Source organism: Ustilaginoidea virens, chromosome 3, assembly GCF_000687475.1.
Source record: "Ustilaginoidea virens chromosome 3, complete sequence".
Lineage (NCBI taxonomy): Eukaryota > Fungi > Ascomycota > Sordariomycetes > Hypocreales > Clavicipitaceae > Ustilaginoidea > Ustilaginoidea virens.
In genome coordinates this window covers 5,931,625-5,949,466 of record NC_057318.1, presented here as the reverse complement: position 1 = coordinate 5,949,466, position 17,842 = coordinate 5,931,625, and the positions used below count along the sequence as shown (strand labels likewise).

Genomic DNA, 17,842 nt, shown 5'->3' with positions numbered 1-17,842 from the left:
AGAGCGACAAGAGGCAGTCGAGGCTACGAATCTGTTCCAGGGCCGCTGGACACAACACCCTACAAAGTCTTCAGGCATGGGAAAGCCCAAGCGCAACGTCCTGGCAGCCGCCGAGGAGACGTTGACGCCTCCGGAAACCCTCCCGCCCAACCAGTCGCTCGTCCGCGTGGTCAAGCCGGAAGGCAACAACCTCTACACCTGCGAGCTCCCGGACCGCAAGCCGGTCGTGCTAGAGCTCGCCCAGCGCTTCCGCAACACCATCTGGATCAGGCGCGGCGGCTACGTCCTGGCGGAGAGATACGCCCCGGGGCCGCGTGACAGCCGCGCCCAAGGCGAAATCGTCAACGTCGTTCGAGACGAGAAGCTCTGGCGGAAGCAGCCGTACTGGTATGGCAGCCCCCAAAGCACGCGAGGAAAAAAGACGTGTTCCGGGTGCAAGCGCTGACAAGGGCATCTCTTGTAGGCCAAAGGAATTCGGCAAGCCAGCGTACGACCTGGTCGACGACGGCGACGACAGCTCCTCCAACGTCGGGAGGATGCCGCCGAGCGACTCGGAACATGAAGATTGACCGTGCCTTGTCAAGATGCCTCAAGACCCCTGTCTGCCTCCACGTTACCGCGTCTTCTTTGTTGTAGTCCCCGCCGAATGGTCGGGCCCTCCAGGCTTGGCGGGATCGACGGCCTTGAAATAGACCAGGACAACCGTTACCACGAGCACGTTTACCGCTGCCGCCGAGCTGAGATCTGTGCTCGGGAATGTATTCCAAGCGGCTTCTTGCACCGCCCACAGCAGGTAGACGGCAGGCGTGTACGGCCAGGCCCTCCACAGCAGATACGGAGTTGCCCAGGCTAGGTACGCATAGAACTGGTAGTGCAGAGATCTAGCAAAAAGGAGGCCAATGACGTTGGCCGAGAGAATTGTCGTCATGACGTACTCGGGAGTCACTCGCTTGGAAACCCAGACTTGCTCCGACTTGCTAAAAGGTGATTTGCCGCGGAGCATGGGCGGCATCAACGACGCCATTGATCGGTTCGCCGGCCGGAGCCACCTGGCGCTGATGAAGACGAGGAGCACCAATGCGTGCAGGACTAGAAGCGTCAGGGCGAAATGCTTGCTCAGGAACAAGCCTTCCCCCAGCATGCGCCAATTCACTGTCCATTCAAACTTGAACTGCCGTGAAAGCTCAAAGGCCCTCCCCAAGTACCCTTTCCAATTTGTCGACAGGAACGGAACCGCCATGGCAAGCTGCAGCTGCGCCATGAGGGCGGCCAGGCGAAGACTGCCGCCAAACCCTCTTCCGAGAAGAAGCACGACGGCGACGGCCGGAAGGGAAAGCAGCAGGGACATCTTGATGCCCAGGCCCCAGCTGTACGCAAGGCTGCCCAGCGTCCACTGTCTTTTCTGGAAGCAGAATAGTGCTAGCCAGAAAAAAAAGGTGGCAAAGCAGTCGTTGAAGCATCGGAGAAGGAAGACGCTATGGAGGCGTTTGGATAGGATCAACAGTGGAAAGATGTATGGCGGGACCTGGATTCGCCTTGATTAGCAACTTCCATACGGCGGCCCCTATTCCAGTTCAGCATGTCTTTGCGCCCTCTCTCTCTCTCTCTCTCCCCCCCTCTCTAGGCGTTTTTTTTCCCCCTTTCCTCTTCAACATCAACATCAACATCACCCACCTTGGCTTGCCAATAACACAGCATGACCACTGCCAGCGTCGCCAGATAAAGAGCTGCAAATATCTGCTGGGCATGAAGAATGTCCTTCCCGTGGTTCGTCAGGTAGTAAAGCCCCGTGTACGTGTAGACATGAGCAGCTGGATAAACCAGCGGCCCCGTGCCACCTTTGATTTTTGTGTAATCTCGTTCCCCCGAGACAACCTGGGCAACCTGCTCCATATACGCAACCCAGTCGATTTCGGTGTCTGACACCGCGATGCTCCTACATCAGAAGTCTTTCGAGACGGACAAGGGGGGGGTGGCATCTGAACTGCAAGCTTACACGGGATTTTCCAGATAACCACGGCACAGAGCGCAGCATCGGCTGCCCACAGAGCCATAGGAACCAGCTTCGACAGAGCATGTCGACCGCTTGCAACGTCCAGCGCAAAATGCCAGGCTCGTTTATACAGAGGCTGGCCCGGTCGCGCCATGGGAACCGTGCGACAAATGTGCGGCCGAGAAGGCTTGATGCAGTTAGCAATGTGAGGGTCGCAATGCGCGTCGAGATTGCGGTGGCAGGTTTTACTTTGCATTGACATGGTCACCAAGTTATTTATTCGTTTCTCGGTGATGCCCCTGCTGTACGTGAGGTCGGTGATTGGCGGGCCATGTACGGAGTACGGAGTAGACGCTGGATTTGCCGTCCCTGCATCCAGATGTACCCACCCTACGGGTCTACGCAGCGGGACCGCCTGGAGAAGGTACATACATGTATGTATCAGCACCTACTCCGTACTGACAGAGGACTCTGGACAGTCAACAGGTACCTCTATTTCCCAAGCTCTTTCGTTTTCCTTTAATATATGCTTCCCCCCTTTTTGACATCCCCCCTCGCCCTCTGCATGAATGTTTCGTTTCATTCCCAGGTGAAGATGAAGAGTTAGGCCATCTGGAGATGCTCCCCATTCTCTCCCTTCACTTCGTTGACCAGCTCAACCACGCCTTCGGCACATCCATAAGAACCCTGATATCCCCAGCCTGCATGGCCATAGTTGTGCACAATCCACGTGGCATCATCAAGCCTCTCCTTCTCTACCCTGACACCAGACTTTCTGTACGGCCTCAAACCGGCTACATGCCTGATAACGCTGAGCCCCTGGATACCTTTGCCATGTGCAATTTCAGGGCACAGGTCCACGACTCGTTGCATGATGCGCAGAGCAATGTTCGGGTCAGGCACAGACTCCCAGTTGCCGATGTCGTAAGTACCTCCCAAAACGGTACCACCTCCTGCGGGACGCTGCATGGTATAAAGAAGCTCTGTCATGCCGTCTTCGGTACCGGACGTTGTAAACATGGGCTGGAGCTCGTTGCGGACCAGGACGAGTTGGCCGCGGCTAGGGGCCATGGTCTCATCTTGCACTCCGCCTAGTTTGAGAGACCCCAGGCCCGTAGCGTTGATAATGATGGAGGCGTGCTTTCCGGTGTGACTGGACGTCTTGGCTTCCTTGATGTGGGATATGACGGCTCGCTTGAACACAACACCGTTTCTGAGACATTGCCCGACAAGCCACTGAAGATACAATGCCGTGTTGATACAAACGCTCGTGAATTCAACACCTGAGTCATGACCCTTTGGGATTTCGGCGGCGCTCAATTCTCTGAAACCTGGTAGAAGAGTTTGGAACCATGGGTCGCGATCGAAAATGGGGTCGATCGGACACGATGGTCCTTGCATATCCTTGTCTCGTCTTAAAATACGTGTTGCTGTCGGGATTTAGCATCGAGTTAGTATTTCCAAAGAACGGTTGCCAACGAGCGTGCCTGCTGGGGGACACGCCTGGGGGGGGGGGGGGGGGGCGTTGAGAATCGATGCCCGTTACGTTGAAAGTGAATGCCTGCTTCGGGAACTTCCTTTGCAAGTCTTGATATCTCTGGCCATGTCCGTCTCTCCCATCTACTGTTGTCTCGGGTTGACATGCTATATAGTGCCAGTGTCAACTCATCATGTGGGTCGATTCCTGGCAGCAAGGCTACAGTTATGGCCCGATTCGGGCGCCGAGCGGGAAAGAAGAGGGACAGAAAAAGAAAAGAGGGCAGCACCTACGGTAGGAAATTGGCGCCAGCCCATGGAGACGCATATTCAATGTCGCAGTCTCCAGGCATGTGCTTGGCGATGATTGTCACGTCGTTTGCCTTGTTCCTCGACAGCAGCAATGCCGTCGTCAGGCCACTCACGCCGGCGCTAGCAATCAATCAGTCAGGGAGTTATTCCTAGGCTAGAAGCGATTTCAAAGCCGCGATTGAAAGCTCACCCCACTACTACGATGATGGTGTTTGCCATGGTCCCAGTCTCCAAGAGAAAGCTGCGTTACGATGCTCCGCTGGCGACGGGTGACGATGTTGGTTGCCGAAACCAAGCGATGAGGACAGGCCAGCGGAAAGACGTGAAGGACTGCTGCAAACGAGCTAGCCTAACCGTTGGTGTTGAACTTACCTAACCTAAGGTTAGGTCTCAATTACCTCCTAAGCCTACCCAACCTCCTGCCTCCCGCTTAGTAAAAGCGGCTTCGCACCTGCCATGCACCAGCTTCTACCAGACTGCTACGTAATATTCCCAGTCCTATTCCCAGCCTGTTCCTGTCCACATCCCCCGCTTCTCATTCTGGTGGGGCCGGGTTCAAGAGGATGATGGATGATGGATGATGGATGCCTCGCCTCGCCTCGTCTCTGCGGACACGGAACAGTGCAATGACACCATCAAACATTATTTTTTCAACGTGGTATATCCATGGGGTCATCTCTTGCCGCAGTCAAATCAGAAACCATGTCAAGGCTCTTCTTTGTTCCCCCCCTTTGGCCATTCTCATCTTGGCCAGAGCAGGGCAGGAGCAGGGCATGATTCAGCTGATCTTGTGGCGTCTGGTGACTTCTCAGCACGTTGACAGCGGACGCCAATTTGACAATTTGGCTCCACTGGCGCCTGGCTTATGCCAGCATGACAGCCGCTACCGGCCGCCCTGCTCATCTCATCCACCGCCCCGCGATCGACCTGAGCACTTTCGATCCAGGGCGGCAAAAGGCAGCAAAGGGTCTCAAAGGGTTGTCCCAAAAGTCCGGTTTCGTCCCAGACAGGCAATGCATTAGCCAAGTACTCGGTACCTTCAATGTTCTCTCCAGAGCGGGAGCTGGCGCGCCCTCAAACCCCCGGTCCCCCTCCCCCCCCCCTGGCGGCGGAACTGTGCTGTTACCCGTGGTCCCGTACCTGTCCGTGTACGCTGTAGTCTGTAGGTACCAGACATGACCAGTTGCTGCAAAGACGGGAGCCAACCGCCCATGATTTTGTGTGCGGGGTTCATGTCTGTCCAGCATGGAGTTCCTTGGCCTGGCTTGGCAAAATACCCACTTTTAATTGCAGGAACTTTCGAAAATTTGAAGCACAACCCTCCAGTCCCCTTTTGAACCTTAACAAAAAAAAAAAAAAGAAGGAGGCAGCGCTTAGTGGGCTTGGTGGCTGGCCGCGTACCATCAGGTAGGTCGGCGTCGCCTGCCGCCGCGCGCCCACTGGTTAAATACGACCTCGTAAAGCAAGAACAAAATCTCTTTACCAAGCTGCATCGATCGCATTTTAGCGTCTTGTACTCCGTAGTGAGTGAGTGGTTGGATCCGACGAGTTTGAAAACTATTCCTAATATGCGGATTCGCGCGCGATGCAGGTAGGTAGGTACCTAGGTACCTCTAGCCTTATCTTAGGTACCTCTTTTAAAAGTGCCTGCCCGGGTAGCGTGCAGTGGACTCACGTCATGGTGGGGAACCAATTTGCCAAAGTTCTCTCGCATTGCAAACTTGAAAATCCATCATTCAGGACGGAGTCTTGAAAGACCAGTCTGATTAATAAAAGCCCTCTGGCGAAAAGATACCAGACGTCAATGTTTTTCGGTTGCACTGCGAGAGACCTTCGAGGACACAGCCATCAATAAGCCCACACAACCATTAGTCAATCACCACAAAGGAATTGCCACATCTTGACCTTAGGTTGGGCAGGTAGCAGGCTAGGCGCTAGGCATGCGGATCAGCATGGGTCTTGCTCGGATCCGTTCGCTGTACTCCGTCCTCCGTAACTGTCCAATGATTCGGCGAGACGCGCCATTTGCTTCGACAATTGGGTACCTACATGTAAGGTACCTATCAGCGGTAGGGAAGTACTTCAGCGCGCAAGCAGCGCTCCGATACACCATAACGGTAATTGCTCAGTAAGTGCCGACTAGAAGAGAGGGACTGGACCGTTTTTATCAAGCATCAATACCAAGAACCTCAGTGCTGCCTCTTATTATTCAAGGTACCTAGCGTTGCACCACGACGGAGTACTCCGTACCTAGAATCAGCAAACACCCGCTAACGCGACTCGCGGCGGCCACGCTCTAGTGGGGTCGGCCTGCTCCACCCCACTGAGCGGAGAGCGGAGAGAGGATTGAGAGGCCCGACAGTCCATCCAGGGCCTGCAATTTGTCCTCTGAACCCAGTGAGTGTGCATGGACAAGGGCAATACCAGACCGACCAGACTTGTACCTAACACCAGACAGACAGACACCTTCCAAGTCGCCTAGCTTATAATAGGTACGTACCGTAGTAACCGTGCCGTAACCGCACTCTGTACTCCGTACCTTCCTCCTCCCAAGTTGACGACGGCCCAGGCCATTTTAACAGAATTCCCGCCTTGCCCTCCATCACCCACCTCCCGTCTCCCAATCGAGCCACACATCCCCCTCGACCTCCTCGTTCGTACCTGGCTGACATGCACTCTCAAGTCATTCCGTCTCGATTTGCGCCCTCCATCAGGCCATCCGTTCTCGATTTATCTTGCCTTGGTAGAGTGAAAGACTTACCTGCTCTGTAGACCCAGGGCAGCCGGTACGAACGGAAACATCCCCGAGTCCAATTCGTCACACGACACTTAATTCAACGACTAGAATCAAAAATTTACGTGCGACTGCCAAAGGGTTTTTAATTCGACATCTTACATCGTCAGACTTTGCGCTTTTCGACCGATACGCAATCCGCCCCGCTGTCTCTCATTAGATCCTAAGCGATTTCCGAGGTCGTAGCATTCTGCAAACAGCCGTACTGTTCAATTCCTACATGCTACACTACACCTCTCTGAAACACCCTTGCTCTGTGGACCTTTACGCGTTACAGTACAGCATTGCACACAAGTCACGAACTTCCTCGCCTAACTTGAGTATTCAAACAACTTGACAACAAGAATCATCCTTAACTCGAAAACTTACAGCCTCAAAAACTAATCATTCCACTTTGGCTGTGTGGGTTCTTGTTCCTGCGACGACATCGCCTGGACATCGACAGGAACACCGCCAGCTGCCATTTTCCCTCCCCGCACCTGGTTTAATGATTGCTAAGCACTGACTCCCTTGGGACGCGGCAACAATGCCCTTCGTCGACGTTCCTGATTCCTTCAACGAGCAGCATCAGGCCAGACTTGATAAAAGCTAACTGGCCAACATCGCACCGTTAAGCGAACTCGACGATCAGAAACATGATGACCCTGTGGCCATTTCGGCGCAGAAGCAGCCGTAAACGCTCTAGGGGTGGCGCTGCTTCGTCCGACCGGGAAGCGGTTCCAGCACGAGGTCAACCGAGCCCCATGCTAACGCGAGCTGCCTCTAAAAAGGCCAAAACAGAGTCTTCCAAGCTACGGCGTCGGCCGCGGACCTACAGCTTCTCACCAGGGCGGAATGAGTCTATCGGCATTGATCGAAGCGGACGTCATGGCGAAACAGCTTTTCGAAGCCGCGCGGCTCAGGATACCGAACAGGTGATTGCTGCTGGATGGAATCGCACCCCGACTTTGCACCCCACGCGCAGGAAAAGTAGCAAAAGAAGAAGAGAGGATCACGACCGCGAAGCAGAGATCAAGGCTATGAGTGTCTACATGCCAATCCGGTCTGGCCTCGGCTCCAATGGGCGTTCCGGCTCAAAGAAGAGCACCAAGAGGGCCAAGACGGGCGGCCTGGGTCGTGATTTCGAACCGGCTTCACAAATATCGCTGTCATACCCCGACTCTGTCAGATCAGGAATGTCTCGGGATTCGGAGTTTATATCGTACAAAATAACGGCTTTGGATTCGCTTGCCCCGCGGCCAACTTTGAGGTATGCGTCGAGCGCGAAATTGGCAACCCCCCGCGCGACTGTGTCTGTGACTGCGGAACCTAGGAAAATGTCTCTTGGAGAGACGGTGGCGGCAGACCAAGATCATGCGAATTCACGGAGGCGCATCAATGAGCTCGCCGATGGCCTAGACGCAAAGGACCTGCGCGAACTGATGGAAAGAGATAACCGCCGGAGGGAAAGAAAACGCCTTCAGGAACAAGAAGGAATGGAGCGGCGACTGGCAAGTAGGACAGAACGCCAGCGACGGGAACAGCTCGAGGCTATAAAATCCGTAACGCCCCTACCACAGAACCTGGAACGAGGTGTCATGGGGCGGGAGTTGGCGGGCTTGAGCGCTGAGCCTGCGTCAACTGTTGTCACGTCTTCCAAAAGGAGGGCCCTAGCCATGCCGCCCACTTCTTCTTGGGGAAGCATGGATCGCACGCAGCCATTGGACCTGTTTCATCGCCCAGAGACGTCGCCGCAGGATGAGCAAGCTCCATCTGACGTAGAACACGCGCAACCGAGAGTTGCCAACCCCGCAGAGCCCAACGAACCCCTCTTGGCTCTGCCTGAAGGGTCCGAACTTGACGGTCTCGCACGGTCGAAAAACTCAAGGTCCAAATCCACCCTCGGCTCTGATAAAAGCCGTCCGGCCGACGAAGAATGCGGCAGGAAGAATTCTGAATCCAGCCACAAGATAGGCAGCCGACTGTCGTTATCCTCGTTGCTCAAGTGGGGGAGCAAGGGCAAGCGACATTCCGGCCCGTCGTCCTTCTCAAACGCATCACGAGAGGAGATGCACGTCGGAGCAACACCCTCCAAACCGGCCCAGGCAGAGGCTCTGGCAAGATTACAGGGCGAGGACATGTCCATCCCAACCAATCATCTGACTGGCAGGCCAGCATCGTCAGTGCCAAAACGAACCAAATCTAGATTTCGGGAAGACTTGCCAGAATTTCCCATCTCACCACCAGATTCGAGAGTGCAATCGCCCGAGGACGACTTTCCTCTCCCCAGACTCCCCGAGAAGCCTCTGGATGTGGACTTGCGACCGACGCCTCCATCTCGACATGATACCCCACCCTGCACAGAGCGATCCAAAGGAACACAATCTGCCGAGCCGCACCTGTCCATGTCGCTCGCATCCATCGACTCGGAAGGTTCCTGGCTCTCGGGGCGCGTCGGTAGCTCGAAGACGACAATGAAGCAGGAGAGTTGCATGCGAGCGAATCGGCGCGAGTACGCTCATCCATCAGATTCCCCGACAAGTCTCGCTCGGGAGGAGCTTGCCATGACCGACGACGAGTACTCGTCACGCTTCATGTTGGACAGAAACTCGGGTGTCTTGACGAGCGGGCGACGTTCAGGTGAATACTGTCCGAGCATTGACGAAGAGGATATCAGCACAGCAGAAAAGGCGAAATGGGGACAGGTTGGCGCGAGGCCCGAGGTTGTTCAGTTTCACAATCACGACAGAGACACCATGCACAGCCGGCAGGGACTTGTGAACATTGACTCAGAAGACGAGGAAGACGCAGATATGCTCGTGCCTAACTGCCTCACACTAAGAAATAGTTGACTCTCAACCGCAACCTGCAAGCAGCACTCAATTTTTTTTTCTTTTAGCACCGAGATCCGCTTATGGAAGACGATTCGGCCAGAAACCTTGCCACATTTCTTTTGTCCTGGTGTTCTGAGTCTGGTCTGAAGCCTACTCGCTCATTGAGCTTGGTTACAGCCGACAACATGGACACGATGCATGATTTTACGACGAGCAACTTGACTGATGTACAAAACGAACTAAAACTGGGTGCCCCAAAAAAAAGAGAAAAAGAAAAAATTCAAATTCAACAAATGCTGAAAAGATAACAACAGTATCGCGGAAAAAAAAAAAAACTCGAAAACGCCCCATAAACCGTGGAAAATTCTCAGAAAATTGAAAAAAAAAATAAGCCCCAGGATGAAGAAAGTTCAAGAAAAAAAAATAAAAGAAGACGAGAAAAAAGAAAAAAAAGAAGAAAAGAAGAAGGGAGGAAAGAAGGAAAACGAGAAAAATACTTAAACTCACGACTGGTAACAATTGGGCTTCTATATCGGATACTCGACAAATGCTATGCTTGCACAGAATGCGGAAGGAGATTTGCTTTTGCTTCACCTTGAGACCTGCCTCATCATACCTGGTCAATGGATGACTTGTCATCCCAGCGGCGTTATGATGCCACGGCTTTTGCCATGCTTCGCTTATTTTGAGTACTGTACTGTACAAGATACCCGGGAACTGTTGGTTTGGATCCATTTCCTCTATTTTTTTTCTTCTTCATTTCTATTGCTTGTTTACTTTCATCCTCAAGTGCAGTCAGTGGCTTGCATTACTGCGCTTGGTGCTGCGTCTACCTTCAATTGAGGAGACTCGATTAGGCTAGCACATGGGCCGATTCTTCTTCATATTGCTATGTAATCGATTTCGATGGAGAACTTTGTTGAGCTCATCAGGCGGACCAGCCGCCCGTCTTTTGACGCTTCTTTTTCTTCTTCTTCTTATGCTCCGAGTTTCAACCGAGCGTCGAATATGGACGAGCCAATCTCGGCTCGCTCATGGTGTTTTTGTAATTTCTTCCCCGGTGAGGTCCAGGGTTCTCACCGGCTTGCTCTGTAGCTGTATACCATAGAGAGCTGGGCGACTTGTCCGTTGTGCATTTTACCAAAGAACCCCTGAGGCTTGCTGGCCATGAGGGTCACGCCGCACCCGTTTGTGCGGGTGCGTGCAAGCGCGGCAGATGTATGGGATTCGAGTAGGCGGATATCGAGTATGGGATTCTGTAGGAATTGATTGGATATTACTCCGTACATGCCTAAATATCGTGTTTTGGACTGCGATTGGACATATCGTGATGAATGCGCCTGCCGCGATGGATGATGGATGCATGCTTCCATGCTTGAGGAAAATATTGGGGCTCGATACGAAAAGACCCGACCAATCAGCGTTCTCCACTCGACTCAACATCGACTTGATCAACCCCCATCATCAGTGTTTACTCTCGTCACCAACTTCCCTTTCAAATCTCGCAGCACCGCCAACAACTCGAGTCCACACCGAGATCCCTGGACAGAATCTGTTTCGCAAACATGCTGGCCTCCCGCGTCCCTAGAACTTTGGCCTCCGCCACACGGGCCCACGCTCCTCGAGTGGTCCGACCAACCGTTGCTTCGAGGACATTTCCATCCTCTCCGGCCAGGCACATTGTGCACATGATAAAAACGTACATGGCCCGCCCCAGAGCGTCCACTTGAAGCGACCCAAAAACAAAAAAAATAAAAAAAATCCATGACATCGCAATCGCTAACTCGAAGGGGCCACGCCTCCCGCATAAAGTGCCGACGAGTTCAGAAAGGCCGTGTCTGATCACGACCGAGTCGTCGTGGACTGCTTTGCTACATGGTGCGGCCCTTGCAAGGCCATTGCCCCGATTCTCCACCGGTATGTATGTTCGAGTTGTCGACATTTGGATTCCTCCCTGGCGCCCCCGGCGGCTGGCGGTCGTGCAAGGCAAGGCCCATGGTTTCGGCTAGGCGGTCCCTCCTTCCATCACCTTCGAGTGCTTTGGGTTTGCCGGTCGTGGACACTGATGTTTGCGCGTGAGTTTACGGCAGGCACTCCGAGGACGCTGCTTTCAAGGACAAGGTCCACTTCATCAAAGTCGACGTGGACGAGCTGCCCGAGGTATCCGCGGCCTTGGGCGTTCGTGCGATGCCCACGTTTTTCTTTTTCCGGAGAGGCGAGAAGGTTGACCAGGTCGTGGGAGCGGATCCTACGGGGCTGACGGCGGCTCTGAGCAAGATGGCAGTGTAGTAGTTCGAGCGTGGGAGGGCGGGCGACGTCGAGTCCTGTGGTTGGAGAAGAGAAGGGAAAAGAACGAGCGCATAAAACAGCACCACGGACGTGGGGGGGGTTGGGTTTTGGTGACATGTAAATGGTAGATTGGGTGCTATAGATGGGATGACGTGGTTTTCAACGAGTAGACGAAAAGGACAACCAACAGAGCCTCAGCCCGGCCGATGACGACCTCGCTGCAGAAGGACAAAGGCAGACATGCCGCGCATCCAGTGCGTCTTGGACGCTCGGGTTGTCTGCCGCTTGCAGATAACGCATCTGCCATGTATGACTGCGTACTCTAGAGAAAGACAAGACGCTGGACAGGGCTGGATGGATGGATGGATGGATGGATGGATGGATTTGGATTTAGACAGGGATTCGGATGAGGTCTTCAACCAGTCAGGGAGCAAAGTCGGGGAGAGTGGAGCCAATATGGAGGGGCCGCTGCTGGGTTCCCACAGCAACGACGAAGCAACGCGTCGGCTGGCCAAGCATCAACGCACATTGGGGCCTGAAAAACACGCCAACTCAACTCTTTGCAAGCTTTTTTTTTTTTTTCTCTCTTAATCCTCCCCAAAAGTACGCGCAGACGCCCCTCGTCTAGGGTGTCAGGAGCCAGAAGCCAGAAACGAGAATCAAGAAAAGAAGGGAACAAACCCCCCCCCCCCCCCCCCCAAACATGGCGTACAATCCGAGAATGAGCATCATCCCGTCAAGCCAGCAGCAAGGCCGCTCGCGGAAAAAGGAAGACGAGGCCGACGCCTTTATGCGGCTGCCAGACCGGGAGATTGTGGGGTGCATCACCGACATTGGCATTCACTTCACCGTTGCCGACCTTCAGAAACCGAACCCCGCCCACGTGCAGCAGATCTTCGAGTGGTTCGCCGAACTGCTCCTCAACGCGACGCGGGAAACCGTCGAGCCGGCCATGCGCGCGGCGGCCGAGGACGTCTGCGGCGACTTTTCCGACGTGATCCCCCCGGACACGCGCAACCTGATGGGCTTCTACGTGTCGCTGCGCCGCCTGCTCTTCGAGTGCGGCATCACCGACTTCACCTTCAACGACCTGTACAAGCCGACCTACGAAAGACTGGTCAAGGTGTTCAGCTACCTCATCAACTTTGTCCGGTTCCGCGAATCGCAAACCACCGTCATCGACCAGCACTACAACAAGGCCGAGTCGACAAAGGCGCGGATCGACACCCTGTACGCCGAGAACCAGGCCAACGAGGGCCGCCTGGGAGACATGAGGCGCAACCGCAAGGCCATGGAGGCGCAGGCCCGCGAAAAGACGCTGCGCAACGACGAGCTGAAGAAGCGGCTCCTGGAGCTGCGGCGCAACCAGGAAAAGGTGGCCGCGCGGCTCGAGGACGCCAAGCAGAAAAAGGGCGAGCTCGCCAGCGCCCTGGAGCACAAGACGCAGGAGAAGCTGACGCTCAAGCACGAGAGCAACAAGCTGCGCCCCTACATGCTGCAGAGCCCGTCCGCCCTGCAGGACAGCCTCGCCGAGCTGCGGGACATTCTCAACAACGACAAGGCCCACATCGACGCCCTGGACCGGAGAGCCCGGGCGCTGCAGACGTCGACCGATTCCTTCGCCGTGGTCTCGACCGATGTCGCCTCGTGCATCAAAATCCTCGACGAGATTGCCGCCGAGCTCGCCAGGGAGGAGGAAGAAATGCTTCGGAATGCCAAGCAACGAGACGCGCTGTCCGAACGGGGTAACAATGCCCGCGAGGTGGAGAGGACCGAGAGTATGCTGCGGCGTCAGCTGGGCAAGTGGACGGAGCGGACGAAGAAGCTGCGGGAGCAAAGCGCCAAAAAGGCCGAAGAAGCCAAAGACAAGATGCAGAAGCTGCGCGCCACCCACCGCGAGCTGACCGATGAACACACCGAAAAGGGCAAGGACATGGAGATTCGAAGGGTCAGGATTGAGCAGACGGAGAAGAAGGTGAGTCGTGCATTCTTTTCTTGCTCCCGGCCGACGCAGCGGACCATGCCGTCTTTCTTCCTAACCACGCCAGCAGATGCTCGACCTCAAGGAGAATATTGAGCAGGAGATTCATGCCGCCCAGGACGAGTATCTCAAGATGGAGGCGCATGTCAAGCTGTACATGACGGAAATGGAGCAGTTGATCGGCTGATGAACCGATGCCTCTTCCACATGCACCTTGTTTGGCTTTTATGACGAAGACGAAGACGATGACGATGACGACGACGATGATGATGATGATGATGATGATGGATACCAGGGCTTGGCGTTTGTACTGAGACATATATATATACATATATTTGCATGGGTATTTCCATTTCATTGCTTCGTCACATTGCATTCATGGCACGGCAATCGGCCAGGTTGAAGGGAAACGACAGCGGTCAGTGAGGTGTTGCCGCTTTTCATGCAACTTGAGCTTTTGCATCTACCTCGAACCAACTGCTCAGCAGCCGTCCTAGGGCGACAACGGGCCCAGCCCAGGATCCATCGTCTTTGCAAACGGTCCCCGTGAGGATCGGCAAAGTCTGCTCTAGCAGCTGCTCCAACTCGTCAGTGCTGCCCGTGCGTCTCGGCTCGACAATCGCCGCCCGGTGCGAATTGCGCATCGCGCCATCCACCAGGACGGCCGTGGAAAAGCCCAGCCCCTGCGCCGACCACTGGGTCCCGTGGCGATGCAGCTCCACGTGCCCGTACACCAGGAGCAGCGGCGGCACCTCGAGGGGCGTCGACGCCGGCGGCGGCGGCGTCTTGATGTCGCTCTGCGAAAACGTCGACAGGTACGCGCGGAGATGGGCCACGGTGGGCGCGAAGACCAGGTTGATGTGGCGGGAGACGGCGGTCTGGGCGAGCGAGGCGTGGAGCAGGGGATGCTGGGCGGCTTCGTCTGCATCGCCGTCGGCGCGTCTGGCGCGGGCGGACTGGCGGACGTCTTGGGCCAGCGCGTTGAGGAACTGGTCCCGCGGCCAGGCTATGACCACGGTTGTGGGATACGTGGTGCGGGCAATGACGTGCTGGAGCAGCTCCGAGGGCGTCGCGGGCGGGAGGATGACGGGCTGGGGCGCTTGTCGGGGCTGTCGTGCTGCCATTATGCGTCAACCCAGCGTGCTACATCTTGATGGGGGGAGGGGGGCAGCGAAGCGCGGGGAAGGACAGCTGCGACGATGGATATGTCGCTGCGAGGAAGCCGGGTCGAGGAGCGAGGCTGAGGAGACGATGCTTTTAAATTTTCTTGATGGAACGGGGAAACTAGAAGATAACTCCGTACTGTGCGAGCACACGGTACATGAATGACAGGTGCCAGACAGGTGTCGACAGATGACCGTGACGGTGGTGGGTGGGGGCGGGGTCGTCCTGGGCGATGCAGGTAACTCACTGCGTATCCACCACAACGTCAACGTCGTCCAAGATTCCAAGGACTGTCTGGTCTGTACACAGCATCATCATACCCAGGCATGTCGCATCGCTGGCCAACTCCCGACCCTAATCATACAGCCTCGTGGTTGAAATGGAGTCGATAGCCAGGATATCGAGTCTCATGGAGACAGGTAGGTCCGAGCTCCAACTCGGCTCGCACCCTTCTCCTTTAATGCTAACCCCTTGGGCTTCGCTTGAAGCAAGAGAGCTCACCCTCGACGCTGCTCAAGCTACGCGCAGCGTGCGCTCAAGCTCCCGACCGCTCGACCGAAGCCAGATCCGGAAGCTTCTGGACAGCAGGAACGAGAGGGATGTCCTGGAGGGGTTGCGGCGGGTTGTATCGGTGCGTGTTGAACCGGCATCGTGGGCGACGCGGCGACGCGGCGACGCATCATCACGATACATTGCCCTTCGAGGCCCCCGATGTCATGCTAACGGACCGCGACCAGATGATGTATCGCAGCAACCAAAAGACGGCCCCCTTCTTCTCCTCCGTGGTCAAGAATGTGGCATCCCCCAACCTCGAAATAAAAAAGCTCGTCTACATCTATCTCATCCACCATGCGGAGCAAGAGCCAGACCTGGCCCTGCTGTCCATCAACACCATCCAGAAGTCGCTGTCCGATCCGAACCCGCAGGTGCGAGCGCTGGCTCTCAGGACCATGTCCGGGATCCGCGTGCCGGTCATCAGCCAGATTGTGTCGTTGGCCATCAAGAAGGGCATCGCCGACATGAGTCCGCTCGTGCGGAAAGCGGCAGCCTTGTCGATTCCCAAATGCTACAGGCTGGACCCCGGTCAGTCGCCACAGCTGATTGAGTACCTTGCCGCTCTGCTAGGCGACAAGCAGTACTACGTGGCCGGCGCTGCTGTGTCGGCTTTTTTGGAGGTGTGTCCGGACAGGATCGACCTGGTTCACCAACACTACCGAAGCCTGGTGAGAAAGGTTGTCGACATGGACGAGTGGAGCCAGCTGGCCATGCTCCGGCTCATGACGTACTACGCAAGGAGGTGCTTCCCCAGGGCTGAGGAGGCGACCGCGGAATCGCTGCCGCAGAGCAGGCTCGCCGATGACTTTTACTCGGACTCGCCCGACGCCGGGCAACCGCGGCAAGGCAAACTCAGCAGCGACTTGCTGTTGCTGCTCAACGGCATAAAGCCTCTCCTGCAGAGTCGGAACTCTGGCGTCGTGGTTGCAGTCACGAGGTGTTACGTTGACGTTGGGACACCAGAGTACGTCAAGCTCGCCATCGGACCCTTGATTGCGCTCCTGCGAGGAGCCCAAGACATTCAGCAGCTGGCCTTGTACAACATTGTATCAGTTTGCCTCATGAGGCCAGAGGACTTGGTCAAGTACGCCAGCCACTTCCTCGTCCGAGCCACGGATTCCGCGCCGGTGTGGGAGCTCAAGCTGGAGGTGCTGACCCTCATATTCCCGCACAGCCCCTCGCACGTCAAGAGCCTCATACTGAAAGAGCTGGAGCACTTTTCGCGGGGCTCGGACAAGGCCATTGTCCGCGAAGCGGTGCGAGCCATTGGGAGGTGCGCCCAGTCCCACGCCAAGACCGCGCCCCGATGCCTCCGACTGTTGCTCGGCCAAATCACCAGCTTGGACGGGCATCTGGCAGCCGAGTCTCTGACCGTGATCCGCCACTTGATCCAGCAAGATGCCGGGGGTCACGCCGGAACTGTTGTCCGTCTGGCCAAGAACCTCGACTCTGCGTCGGATCCGCAAGCAAGGGCTACCATCATATGGCTGGTCGGCGAATTCTCGGGCTTCCAGGGCGAGGATAACATCGCGCCGGATGTCTTGCGCATCTTGCTGAAGGACTTTGCAAGCGAATCAGAGGCCGCCAAACGGCAGATTCTGCTCCTCGGAGCCAAGGTTTACTTGCACCACGTCAACAGGAGGAGCGAGACGGTAGAGGCAGACGGGGCGGAGCAAGGCGCCCCGAAGGAGCAGGATGCCCATCCCGTCGAGCGGCTCTGGGACTACCTGCTCCTCCTGGTCAGATATGACACGTCTTACGAACTGCGAGATCGAGCCAGGATGTACAAGGCGCTGCTGGGCGTTCCTCAGCTCGCGACCCTGATGTTGCTAGCCCCGAAACCGGCTCCTCAGGCCCCGAGCCCGTCGGAATCCAGAAAGGGTTTTCTGCTAGGGTCGTCAACACTGGTGTTGGCCGGCGGCGGCGGCATCCATGGCTTGAGAGGCTACGAAACCCTCCCGGATTGGGTGGAACAGGGAAAAGAGCCAGATGCTCGGCTCAGGGACCAAGATGACGGCGCGTCAGCTTCAAGATACGGCAACGAGAAGAGCGTCGCTCCAGCCGGTGAGATGCTGGACCAGGCGGCCAGTTGGCGACCTCCTGTTGCCAAGGCGGATGGGCTCGGCGAGACTGTGGGCACCAAAACCTTGGACGACTGGTTGGCGGAGGAGACTGAGACTGGAGATGAAGAAACAGAAGAAGAGACTGGGGAGGAGGACGATGAGGAAGAAACCGACGAGGAGGAGGACGAGGAGGACGAGGAGGACGAGGACGAGGACGAGGAAAGTGGCGATGACGGGGAGGACGTTGGTCTTGTCAAGAGGTAACGGGAGCTGCGAGTATATAATGCCTACAAACGTGGGATGCTTGGCCCAAAAAAAAAAAAAAAAAAAAAAAAAAAAAAAAAAGAGGGGGGAATGGACTTGGGGTCCCCCTGCACATTTTCACATCTTTGTGTGCTCGGA

At 55.8% G+C, this 17,842-nt stretch overlaps 9 protein-coding genes across 9 annotated transcripts; 5 read left to right on the top strand and 4 right to left on the bottom strand.

The window, feature by feature from the left end:
• Positions 1-76: 76 nt before the first annotated feature.
• Positions 77-569, top strand: UV8b_04470 (uncharacterized protein; the record flags this gene model as incomplete). Its single annotated transcript, XM_043141968.1, has 2 exons — positions 77-387; positions 464-569. 2 exons carry the CDS (start codon positions 77-79, stop codon positions 567-569), a joined length of 417 nt encoding a protein of 138 aa, XP_042997902.1.
• A 44-nt stretch (positions 570-613) lies between these two features.
• UV8b_04469 (uncharacterized protein) lies at positions 614-2,147 on the bottom strand (the record flags this gene model as incomplete). The annotated part of the gene is made up of 3 exons (XM_043141967.1): positions 614-1,525; positions 1,675-1,919; positions 1,997-2,147. 3 exons carry the CDS (start codon positions 2,145-2,147, stop codon positions 614-616), a joined length of 1,308 nt encoding a protein of 435 aa, XP_042997901.1.
• A 449-nt stretch (positions 2,148-2,596) lies between these two features.
• On the bottom strand, positions 2,597-4,000 carry UV8b_04468 (uncharacterized protein; the record flags this gene model as incomplete). The annotated part of the gene is made up of 4 exons (XM_043141966.1): positions 2,597-3,423; positions 3,540-3,637; positions 3,764-3,901; positions 3,972-4,000. The coding sequence occupies 4 exons, from the start codon at positions 3,998-4,000 to the stop codon at positions 2,597-2,599; spliced, it is 1,092 nt and encodes a 363-aa protein (XP_042997900.1).
• A 3,318-nt stretch (positions 4,001-7,318) lies between these two features.
• Positions 7,319-9,406, top strand: UV8b_04467 (uncharacterized protein; the record flags this gene model as incomplete). The annotated part of the gene is made up of 1 exon (XM_043141965.1): positions 7,319-9,406. The coding sequence occupies one exon, from the start codon at positions 7,319-7,321 to the stop codon at positions 9,404-9,406; it is 2,088 nt and encodes a 695-aa protein (XP_042997899.1).
• Positions 9,407-9,546: 140 nt separating this feature from the next.
• UV8b_04466 (uncharacterized protein) lies at positions 9,547-10,123 on the bottom strand (the record flags this gene model as incomplete). The annotated part of the gene is made up of 2 exons (XM_043141964.1): positions 9,547-9,627; positions 9,896-10,123. 2 exons carry the CDS (start codon positions 10,121-10,123, stop codon positions 9,547-9,549), a joined length of 309 nt encoding a protein of 102 aa, XP_042997898.1.
• An 830-nt stretch (positions 10,124-10,953) lies between these two features.
• UV8b_04465 (uncharacterized protein) lies at positions 10,954-11,677 on the top strand (the record flags this gene model as incomplete). The annotated part of the gene is made up of 3 exons (XM_043141963.1): positions 10,954-11,087; positions 11,201-11,305; positions 11,479-11,677. 3 exons carry the CDS (start codon positions 10,954-10,956, stop codon positions 11,675-11,677), a joined length of 438 nt encoding a protein of 145 aa, XP_042997897.1.
• Positions 11,678-12,380: 703 nt separating this feature from the next.
• On the top strand, positions 12,381-13,845 carry UV8b_04464 (uncharacterized protein; the record flags this gene model as incomplete). Its single annotated transcript, XM_043141962.1, has 2 exons — positions 12,381-13,652; positions 13,729-13,845. 2 exons carry the CDS (start codon positions 12,381-12,383, stop codon positions 13,843-13,845), a joined length of 1,389 nt encoding a protein of 462 aa, XP_042997896.1.
• Positions 13,846-14,098: 253 nt separating this feature from the next.
• On the bottom strand, positions 14,099-14,782 carry UV8b_04463 (uncharacterized protein; the record flags this gene model as incomplete). Its single annotated transcript, XM_043141961.1, has 1 exon — positions 14,099-14,782. The coding sequence occupies one exon, from the start codon at positions 14,780-14,782 to the stop codon at positions 14,099-14,101; it is 684 nt and encodes a 227-aa protein (XP_042997895.1).
• A 419-nt stretch (positions 14,783-15,201) lies between these two features.
• UV8b_04462 (uncharacterized protein) lies at positions 15,202-17,704 on the top strand (the record flags this gene model as incomplete). Its single annotated transcript, XM_043141960.1, has 3 exons — positions 15,202-15,241; positions 15,311-15,453; positions 15,560-17,704. 3 exons carry the CDS (start codon positions 15,202-15,204, stop codon positions 17,702-17,704), a joined length of 2,328 nt encoding a protein of 775 aa, XP_042997894.1.
• Between the last annotated feature and the right edge of the window lie 138 nt (positions 17,705-17,842).